At 48.5% G+C, this 11,147-nt stretch overlaps 1 protein-coding gene across 2 annotated transcripts; it reads left to right on the forward strand.

Annotated features, from left to right (window-relative positions):
- Positions 1 to 130: 130 nt before the first annotated feature.
- Positions 131 to 9,046, forward strand: PRADC1 (protease associated domain containing 1). Of its 2 annotated transcripts, none has more exons than XM_081021275.1 (5): positions 131 to 274; positions 2,892 to 2,992; positions 4,398 to 4,507; positions 5,581 to 5,748; positions 8,787 to 9,046. In XM_081021275.1, exons 1-5 carry the CDS (start codon positions 214 to 216, stop codon positions 8,905 to 8,907), a joined length of 561 nt encoding a protein of 186 aa, XP_080877401.1. In that variant the 5' UTR covers positions 131 to 213; the 3' UTR covers positions 8,908 to 9,046. The 2 variants fall into 2 exon arrangements, with proteins under 2 accessions (XP_080877401.1, XP_080877400.1); XM_081021274.1 differs by lacking the exon at positions 131 to 274 and adding an exon at positions 796 to 1,086.
- Positions 9,047 to 11,147: the final 2,101 nt, after the last annotated feature.

Consider the following 11,147-nt stretch of genomic DNA (forward strand, 5'->3'; position numbering starts at 1 on the left):
AAGAAAACACCAATATGGGTGGCAGCTGATGGATTCGAACCCTCCACCAATGGCATCATGAAGAGCTTGGTCTCCTCCAATGAGAGGAAGCTGGAGGGCGGGTTTTTCCCTTATCAGCGAATGTCAGCGTGAAGAGTGTTGCACAGCTGATGCACCCAGAGAGCGCTTGCAGGCCCTTGGCAAGCAGCTGTTGCGGCTCCCCCCCCCCAAGCAATGCTCCCCATTTGGCCCAGATGTTTGTGCATCTTGCTCTGCTTCGGCCCCTTCGCTCACAGTGAGTATCCCCTCGGCTTCCTAACCTGGGACTGGTGCAGTCATTGGGGACAGAAGCTTCTGGCTGACAGCTGGCATGGCAGAAACCCTGCCTTACCCCTCTCGCCCAGGCTGCAGATGCTCAAATCGACCTGATCTTCCTTCGATCTTCCTTCCTCTTTTCACATTCATGTGTTTGCCTTGTCTAGCCTTAGTGAGTTGCATGGGTCATTTTATAAAGAGGTTCCTTTCTCAATATCTTGCAATGCTTTTTAATAATAGTAATACAGTGGCACCTTGGGTTAAGTACTTAATTCGTTCCAGAGGTCCGTTCTTAACCTGAAGCACCACTTCAGCTAATGGGGCCTCCTGCTGCTGCCGCGCCCCCGGAGCACAATTTCTGTTCTCATCCTGAAGCAAAGTTCTTAACCCGAGGTACTATTTCTGGGTTAGCGGAGTCTGTACCTAAAGCGTCTGTAACCTGAAGCGTATGTAACCTGAGGTACCACTGTAATAATAATAATAATTTATTATTTGTACCCTGCCCATCTGGCTGGGTTTCCCCAGCCACTCTGGGCGGCTTCCAACAAAGATTAAAAATACATTAAAATGTCACACATTAAAAACTTCCCTAAACAGGGCTGCCTTCAGATGTCTTCTAAAAGTCGGATACAGTGGTACCTCGGGTTAAGTACTTAATTCATTCCGGTCCGTTTTTAACCTGAAACTGTTCTTAACCTGGAGCACCACTTTAGCTAATGGGGCCTCCTGCTGCTGCCATGCCACCGAAGCACAATTTCTGTTCTCATCCTGAAGCAAAGTTCTCAACCCGAGGTACTATTTCTGGGTTAGCAGAGTCTGTAACCTGAAGCGTCTGTAACCTGAAGCGTATATAACCTGAAGTGTATGTAACCCGAGGTACCACTGTAGTTGTTTATCTCTTTGACATCTGATGGGAGGGCGTTCCACAGAGCGGGCGCCACCACCAAGAAGGCCCTCTGCCTGGTTCCCTGTAACCTCACTTCTCGCAGGGAGGGAAGCGCCAGAAGGCCCTCAGAGGTGGACCTCAGTGTCCGGGTAGAACGATGGGGGTGGAGATGCTCCTTCAGGTATACTGGGCTGAGGCTCTCCCTTCCTGCAGTTTCCAGCAACGGATATTGATAAGCGTTCCTGCCTCCAGCTGTGACCCCGTCCATTTAAAAGCACATTCTCTCCCCACCCACCCAAAGGATCCTCAGAACAGTAATTTTCTTATGGGTGCTGGGAATTGTAGTTCTGTGGGGTAAACTATAGTTCCCGAGATTTTGACGGTGAGGTTTGGGGAGGATCCAAACGATGGATTCAAATTGCAAAAGGGAAATTCCAACATTAGGAAGAACTTTCTGGCAGTAAGAGCTGTTCAACAGTGGGACAGACGTCCTCAAAAGGTGACAGACTATCGGTCAGGGATAGGTTGTCATTGGCAAGACACCGGTTTCCAGAGCGGCCCACGTGCTTCTTGCAACTGCTCCAGAGTATATGGTGTGTGGGCTTTGCAATCTCAAGCCTATTTATAATCCCTTGCTCCCCCCCACCACGCCTCCTATTTGCAGCGTGGCAACAGCCGGTTGCATGGAATGCGGCCAGGCAAATTGTTTCCATTCTTCCTCTTCCTATCGCAGTTATGGGCCGGCTTGAAAAACGTGGTCTCCCAGGATTGGCATAGAACATTCCAGGGGGCCGAAAATGGAGGTGGTTATATATTCAGATATCAACTCCCCTCTTTTTTCCTCCAATAATCATCCTATTCAGTGTTTCTCCTACAGAAGCGTGAAGCACCAGGGAACTATACTTCCTGTCCCCAGACCCTTCCTTGATTTCCAAAGGTGCTCTGAGATTCCCTTCGCAATCCCACAGACCTACAAAATCCCAGCCGCTGTCATAAATTTGTCTTGGTTGGTAGCTTCAGGTTGGCGTTTCTGCCGGAGGTGGCATTCAGCTAATTTCCTTTCGGGTTTGGACCCTGGAATGCAATTGTGGATAGGGCGATTGTGCTGGAGAAAACTGGATATGCCTGCCACCTGATAACATTTTTTAAAAAACCCTTCCAGTTTAATTAGTTTAGCCTTTGCCAGTCTGGTGCCCTGCAGGTGTGTTGGACTACAAATCCCATCAGCCACAGCCAGCTGATGGGATTTGTAGTCCAAAACAACTGAAGGGCACCAGGCTGGCCAAGGCTGAGTTACTGCATGTTTAAAAGGGTTTAAGGTCAGTGAGAAAGAGGAGGATTGGTTTGAGAAGATATTGAATTATTTGGGTAGGTTTGAACAATTTGGGGCAATTAAAATGTTAAAAGTTAAATAAACCTTGTGGATGGAGGAGTGTTAACGTATATAAAATTGTACATATGGTTGATTTGAATATGTTATTATTGATTATGTATACCCAATGTATCAGCCGCCTAGGGGGTTTCACTGTTTGTATTTGGTTGTTGGTAAAAAAAAAAATTAAACTAAAAAAAAATGCACTTAAGATGCGACTGTGCTGTAATGAAAATAGTCAGTGTATCCCAGTGCTCCCTTCATCTCTGTTTTCTTCGAGACTCTTTTGGCACAATCTGCCCCAAGAGTTCATGCTCTCATTCTCTCTTGGCACTGCAGGCTTACGTATCCAGGAATACCTCTACTTCCAGGTATTGAGCCCTGGCGATATCCGCTACATCTTCACTGCCACCCCGGCCAAGGATTTTGGAGGGGTGTTTGTAAGTATGAGAACCAGGCTCCCGTCCCCTCCCAGCGATGCCCAACATCATTTTATTTTTTTACTTTTATTAATCACATTTGTATACCGCCTTTATCTTCCAGGGATCTCAAGGTGGTGTATATGGCTCTCCTCCTCCTCCTCCTCCTCCCCCTCCCCATTTCATCCTCACAACAACCTTGTGAGGTAGGGCTAGGCTAAGAGATGGTGACCGACTCCAAGGTCACCCAGTGAGCTTCATGGCCGGGTGGGGATTCGAACCCTTCTCTCCCAGGTCTGAGTCCAGCGCTCTAACCACTACGCCACACTGACTGCAAAACAGTCTTCATTTTTTGGAGGGAGGGTTTAAAATGTAACTGAAGCGTTCCCAAAGCCAGGAAGGATTGGACTCTGATTAATAAAATACAGACGAGGCTTGACCAGCAAGACTCTGGGAGGGGTGCCAATAATAATTCCCTCCACCCCTTGGCCCAGGTCATTTTATTCACAAAAGAACTTTTTACAGTGTTCGTAAGAACCAATCAGATTTCCTCTGAGCATTTTAAAAACCCCACGTGGGGCAAAGTCAGATCAGAAGAAACTCTTTTACCTACAAAGAAACTATTTCCTACTTGAGCATGCATATGTAGTTCAGAGTAAATAAAATAGGAATAAAAGGAGGAATGCAATCAGCAAAACCCCAGAGGTCATAATCAGGAATAAACAGGAGAGGCGAGATGGCAGTATTTACCAACTCCTTGTGAACTCTCTTCCTGGCCTTTAAGATCTATCTAATTAACAAACTACATCAAAGTAACCTACTATCTTTATGGACTGAGGATGCCCGGTGAAGCAACTAGCCTGTGTTTCAGAATGCTTAGACGTGCCTGTCAGGCGTAGAGAAAGCAAATGGCAAAGGTGCAGAGGCTTGTGGGATTCGATCAGAAATTATTGTCAATGAATCAAACCCAGTCAACACAATGCTTTCATTGCTGACACAATGGCTTGCTTCATATTTCATAATTCCTCATAGCAATCCCACCTGACCCCCACAGTAACAGAGAGGATAACAAATTTATTAGGACGCAAGCTTCCATTAACAATAGCTCATTTCATCCAATACTTGAAGTGTTATCCTGAGTCACTGGTACATTTTCACATGGTTGGATGTGTGTGAGATGAGTCATAAGCTAATAATGGCGAAAATTGCTTTTAAAAAGAGGGATAATTTGCAAAAACAGAAACAACACACTAGTAGCTGATAATACAGACATCCTGGCATTGATATGCTAGTTCACCATTGTGCTACACTGGCTTCTCATGGTGCCAGAAGGAGAAAGCAAGAAGCCCTGGCGCTTCTATCTGAGATATTCAGCAAGTTTTAATTTTGCTCTGCTTTCTTTCTGCCTCTCTTTCGCCTGCCCAAGAACACGAGATACCAGCAGATCTACCTGGTCCCAGCAGACCCTCCGGAGGCTTGCGGGGCTCTGAACAACGGGGTCTTCATCGAAGGCCAGATCGCCTTGGTGGAGCGCGGGTGAGTTTCCTCGCATGGGAAGAGGGCCGGGCTGTTTTCAAGGGCTACGTTTTTAATTCATGGGATTGCTTTCATATGCATTTTGATTAACCTTCCCGTGAGTCGCTTGTTCGCCCGCACACTTTTTGACGCATTTCCCTGTCTCTTTCCAAAAGTCTGCGCACAAAGCCCTTGACAACTAAGGACCCAGTTTGCCTGCCGTGGGCCCTAACTGGTGACAGCAGTCACAAAATTAAAAGACGCCTGCTTCTTGGGAGAAAAGCAATGGCAAACCTAGGCAGCATCTTAAAAAGCAGTGACATCACCTTTTGAATTCTGGTGCTGGAGGAGACTCTTGAGAGTCCCATGGACTGCAAGAAGATCCAACTTATCCATTCTGAAGGAAATCAGCCCTGCTCACTGGAAGGACAGATCCTGAAGCTGAGGCTCCAAGACTTTGGCCACCTCATGAGAAGAGAAGACTCCCTGATGTTGGGAGAGTCCATGGGACTCTCAAGAGTCTCCTCCAGCACCATAATTCAAAAGCATTTTCGGCGATCAGCCTTCTTTATGGTCCAGCTCTCACTTCCATACATCACTACTGGGAAAACCATAGCTTTAACTATATGGGCCTTTGTTGGCAAGATGATATCTCTGCTTTTTAAGCTGCTGTCTAGGTTTGTCATTGCTTTTCTCCCAAGAAGCAGGCGTCTTTTAATTTCGTGGCTGCTGTCACCATCTGCAGTGATCATGGAGCCCAAGAAAGTAAAACCTCTCACTGCCTCCATTTCTTCCCCTTCTATTTGCCGGGAGGTGATGAGCCCAGTGGCCATGATCTTCATTTTTTTGATGTTGAGCTTCAGACCATATTTTGCGCTCTCCTCTTTCACCCAATGATGATGATAGCAATAGCAATAGTACCCCTCCCATCTTACTGGGTTTCCCCAGCCGCTCAGGGCGGCTTCAGTTATAAAAACATAATAAAGCGCCATACACTCCAAACTTCCCTATACAGGGAACAATACCTGTCTAGTTTGGATCTGAGCGTCTTTGGGGGCGCAGGACTCAAAACTCTCTTGCCGCCTTTCCGGCAGGGGCTGCTCATTCCTGTCCAAGACTCGCATCGTACAGGAACTCGGCGGCCGTGCGGTGATCATCGCGGACAACGCCTATGACAATGACAGCTCCTACGTGGAGATGATCCAGGACAGCACCAGGCGGACGGCAGACATCCCTGCCCTCTTCCTGCTCGGGAGGGACGGGTAAGTGGCTTTGAGCTGGCGTAAGCAGAGGCTTCCAAGATCAGGCAAAATCCCCTCCGTGGCTGGATCTACACTCACCTTTTAAACGTTATTAGAACGATATCGGAAATATCGTTCTAAAACGTCAAGACAATAAAGGTCCCTTTTGCTTTCTTTCCCCACCGTCTTCCTGGTTTCTGGTTGCTCTCGTGTCACATTTTAATTACGCACCGTGGACATTAAAACATAACGCCACGTGGCGATGTGGTTAACAGAATCTTCCTTTGACTTTTTCTTAGCGTTAAAAACCATGAGTGTAGATCTGCCCTGCGTCTTGGAAAAATAGAAGACAATCTTGGAAATGAAACAAAATAAAAAAATTCCTTCCAGTAGCACCTTAGAAAGGTAAAGGGACCCCTGACCATTAGGTGCAGTCGTGACTGACTCTGGGGTTCCGGCGCTCATCTCGCTTTATTGGCCGAGGGAGCCGGCGTACAGCTTCCAGGTCATGCGGCCAGCATGACTAAGCCGCTTCTGGCGAACCAGAGCAGCGCACGGAAACGCCGTTTACCTTCCCGCTGGAGCGGTACCTATTTATCTACTTGCACTTTGACGTGCTTTTGAACTGCTAGGTTGGCAGGAGCAGGGACCGAGCAACGGGAGCTCACCCCGTCGCAGGGATTCAAACCGCTGACCTTCTGATCAGCAAGTCCTAGGCTCTGTGGTTTAACCCACAGCGCCACCCGCGTCCCAGTAGCACCTTAGAGACCAACTAAGTTTGTTATTAGTATGAGCTTTCGTGTGCATGCACACTTCTTCAGATGTGAAAGCACACGAAAGCTCATACCGATAACAAACTTAGTTGGTCTCTAAGGTGCTAAGGGAAGGAATTTTATAATTTTGTTTCGACTACAGCAGACCAACATGGCTACCTACCTGTAACTAGATTCTTGGAAATGCTAAAGAAATGGGGGGTTTTATCAGTGCTGGCTCTGTTGGAGGGAATCGCCCCTTGAGTACCTGTTTGCTGGAAATCACAAGTGGAGAGAGAGGACGGTTGAGCTCAGGTCCTGTTACTGGCTTCCTGTAGACACCTGGTCAGTTACTGTAAGAAACAGGAAGCTGGACAGATGTAGCCAGACCAGTTATGTGGCTTCCCTTAAGTGCATAGTATTAAATTTGAGTGCAGTAACTATTGGGTTATGGTTATGATATAAAAAGAGTGAAGATTGGGTGCAGCAATGAGATTTAAAAAAGAAAGCCACAGAAAAGGGGATGAGAAGTCTATAAAACAGAAGAAACATTGGGATTTTATGTGAAATTTGTGGAAAGTTTAATAAACTATATTATAAGAAATAAATAAATTTGAGTGCAGAGAGCTGGTGTGCAAATCTGCTGGCAGCAGTAACAATCCTTGCAACAACAACAACAAAATCTAACAATGGGAGAATGGAGGAGAGCTTGCCAAATTTTAGGAATGCAGAAATTTACCCGTTTTAAAAGTGCATTGGCACACAGAAGCAGCAAAACCAGTTCCTTTTTTAAAAATGGAAAACGGAGTGAGTAGTTGGCAGGTTCCGGAACAGGATCAAAGCTCTGGAAAACATCAGCCCCAAACTCCTGAGAGATGTGGAGATAGAACACGTTTGTTTATGTCACGAGTCCGACTTGGAATAAGGACGCTTGCTGGGGATACCTGGAACGGAGTAGGCCAAAAGGGAAATTGCAGGCCACTTGGAGACGGCTGGCCACTTTAGTGTGGCCCCTCGAGTTTCCACCAGACTCCTGCAAACATTGGTCGAACCTTGACAGGCTGCTGGGATCCTGGCTGGTTGGTTGGTTTGGAAAAATGTAGATGGGGCAAAGGCAAACCCATCGCTGATCCAGAATAGAAATTGATCAGCTGTACTGCGCTATGGAGGACAGGGGTGGCGCTGTGGGTTAAACCACAGAGCCTAGGACTTGCCGATCAGAAGGTCAGTGGTTTGAATCCCCGCGACGGGGTGAGCTCCCGTTGCTCGGTCCCTGCTCCTGCCAACCTAGCAGTTCGAAAGCACGTCAGAGTGCAAGTAGATAAATAGGCACTGCTCCAGCGGGACCAGATTGGGACAGACAGAAGTACTGTTTTGGGGGGACAGGAGGCGGGCAGATGTAGAGGACTCCCTGGTCCTGAATGGGGCAACTGTGCCCCTGGACTCACAGCTGTCCATGGAGGCGCAAGTTAATTCTGTGTCCAGGGCAGCTGTTTACCAGCTCCATCTGGTACGCAGGCTGAGACCTTCCCTGCCAGCGGACTGTCTCACCAGAGTGGTTCATGCTCTGGTTATCTCCCGCTTGGACTGCAATGCGCTCTACGTGGGGCTACCTTTGAAGGGGCCCTGGAAACTACAACTAATCCAGAATGCGGCAGCCAGACTGGTGACTGTGAGTGGCCAGACCACATAACACCGGTCTTGAAAGACCTACATTCGCTCCCAGTACGTTTCTGAGCACAATTCAAAGTGTTCGTGCTGACCTTTAAAGCCCTAAACAGCCTCGGTCCAGTATACCTGAAGGAGCGTCTCCACCCCCATTGTTCTACCCGGACACTGAGGTCCAGCGCCGAGGGCCTTCTGGCGGTTCCCTCCCTGTGAGAAGTGAGGTTACAGGGAACCAGGCAGAGGGCCTTCTCGGTGGTGGCGCCCGCCCTGTGGAATGCCTTCCCATCAGATGTCAAGGAAATAAACAACTACCAGACTTTTAGAAGACATCTGAAGGCAGCCCTGTTTAGGGAAGCTTTTAATGTTTAATAGGTTATTGTATTTTAATATTCTGTGGGAAGCTGCCCAGAGTGGCTGGGGAAACACAGCCAGATGGGCGGGGTATAAATAATAAATTATTATTATTATTATAATCCCGCAAGCAGGATTCGAACACAAGAGCCCTCTCCCCTCCTGTGGTTTCCAGCAACTGAGATTCAGAATCATCGCTGCCTCCGACTGTGACAGGGAATTCCGTAGGTTAACTATGCGGTGTGTCCACCGGCCAAAGTCACTATGGCTTTGCCCCCCTCTTTCCAGGTACATGATCCGCCGATCCTTGGAGCAGCACGGACTCCCCTGGGCAGTCATCTCCATCCCCGTAAACGTCACCAGCATCTCAACCTACGAACTGATGCAGCCTCCGTGGACCTTTTGGTAGCAGAGAGCAAGCAGGGCAAAGGATGCTGGCGAGGACGGACCACAGACTGGCCGGCTGGCCTTTCCGAAAGGAGCTGCGATGGGGCTTTACGAACTAGAAACCTCCTGGATGTTCCAGCATCTTGCCTCTTTCAAGAATTGGAGCCACCGTTTTTGGGTGGCTTTCGTAGGTCAAAGGAGCTGCCCGCAGCGACTCAGCCCTATGGGCTACGTACTAAGCGTGGCACTGGCTTCCCCGTCTGGCGCAAATCTCCAGGGGCCCAGCCACAAGTCAGTCCTGGACCCGTGGGCACCAGGTACCACCAGTGGACTGTTCCAGCAAAATATACCTTCGAAATCCTGTGATTCAGCAGAGGCAGTTTGCTCTTTCTTGTGCTGTTCCCACTGGGCTCAGGATTGTGCCCCCATTTCACTGGCTGCCTGGATGGAGCACCTGCTTGGAAAAGAGAGGCAGAGTGCGTCTCTCTTGGAGGACTGGGGCTGTGGATGATTTAGGTTACCTTTTTCTATCCATGGGGAAGCATCCCTACAGCAGTTTTGCAGTCCTGCTTCTTGTTCCGTTTTTGTTTTTTGTTTGGCTATGCCACAGCCTTCCACGGCACCCTCTCGGAATTTCGAATGTGCCCATTGGCAAACTCTGTTTAAACTGGGGGAGGGAGTAGCTGATGCGGAGACCTCTGGGACGCAAATCACGTGTGGCTGCCGGGAGCTGCCAGCGTGGTACCCCCAGGCACACAGCTGCCCCACACCAAGCCCCCCCTTCCCCAATAAAATAGGTTGTGGGGTTTTGTGTGCATTTTATGCATAGCAGTTTTCCTACTTTGCAAACTGAGCCCAAGGGGTCAACAAGTTTGGCACCTCTTGCTGGTAAGTGCTGGTTGGCTCACGGCCTTCTCCAAACCTTATTTCTAGCACATTTGAGTACAGTCATACCTAATGTTGCATCCACTTCAGGTTGCGGACTGCCAAAACCCGGAAGTACCAGAATGGGTTACTTCCGGGTTTTGGCAGTCGCGCATGCGCAGAAGCGCTGAATCGCAACCCACATGGGTTGCGAACGTGCCTCCCGCACGGATCACGTTCGCAACCCGAGTGTCCACTGTACCTTGGTTCTCAAACAGAATGCGTTCCAGGAGTCCATTCGACTGACAAAACCGTTTAAAAACCAAAGCATGGCTTCTGATTGGCTACAGGAGCGTTGTGCAGCCAATTGGAAGCCGCGCCAGACATTTGGCTTCCGAAAACCATTCAAAAACCGAACCCTCACTTCTGGTTTTCGATCATTCAGGAGCCAAGAGTTCCAAGGCGTTCAGCAACCAAGGTACGACTTTAGTCCTTTCACGGAAGAAAAAAAGAGGCGCTCAGACCCTCCTGAAATACATCTAAGATGAAAGGAAAGCAGAATTCGCCTCCAAAGTTTCCCCAAGGAAACAAAAAGCACAACCTCTATCCCTGCAAAAGTAGGCAGAGTGCACTCTCTACCCTGGTGCACAGAAGCATTTGGATGAAATAGAGGATGGGTAGGCAAACTAAGGCTCAGGGGTCGGATCCAGCCCAATCACCTTCTAAATCTGGCCCGCAGACGGTCTGGGAATCTACATGAGTAGAATGTGTGCTTTTATTTAAAATGCATCTCTGGGTTATTTGTGGGACATAGTAATTCGTTCATTCCCTCCCCCCCCCCAAATATAGTCCGGCCCCCCACAAGGTCTGAGGGACAGTGGACCAGCCCCCTGCTGAAAAAGTTTGCTGACCCCTGAAATAGAAAGATGACTGGATGGCTGGGTTTTGCATTCTCGCCACTTCTGGCTGCAGAAAGAAATCCCTCAAATTTAAAGTAAATAAATGGGAAGAGGAGGAGGAGGGTCTCCGCAGCTGACAAGGGGTGGTGGTCATAGAATCTTAATTGGAAGGGACCCCATCAGGTCTAGTCCAACCCCACTGCCCCGGTGTCCTCACAGTGATGTCTGAGGACACCATGTTATAATAGCAAGAAAGATTTGGGAAATGATATTGGCTCCACCACATCAAGAAGTGAGTGAAGGACCTGAGCAGAGACCAGTTGCCAGCTGATCACCCTGAGTTAAGGGCTATTGGAGAGGACACGGCGATAATAATGTGCTGGATCTAGCAGCTATAGGGCCTGTTGGGAGTCATGAAACTTTTCATAAAGCTCCTGACAAAGGAGACTTCCCTGAAACGCGACAAGCTATGGTTTGTAACCAGATGTGCCAGAGCTTG

This window comes from Podarcis pityusensis (assembly GCF_964106645.2).
Source record: "Podarcis pityusensis genome assembly, chromosome: 9".
NCBI lineage: Eukaryota > Metazoa > Chordata > Lepidosauria > Squamata > Lacertidae > Podarcis > Podarcis pityusensis.

Bases quoted from the DNA above. Each gene is read 5' to 3' on its own strand.
- PRADC1 (XM_081021274.1), top strand. From the start codon at position 1,011: ATGGGGCCTCCTGCTGCTGCCATGCCACCGAAGCACAATTTCTGTTCT. The intron at 1,087-2,891 runs GTACTATTTCTG...TTGGCACTGCAG, and splicing joins AGCAAAGTTCTCAACCCGAG to GCTTACGTATCCAGGAATAC. The intron at 4,508-5,580 runs GTGAGTTTCCTC...CCTTTCCGGCAG, and splicing joins ATCGCCTTGGTGGAGCGCGG to GGGCTGCTCATTCCTGTCCA.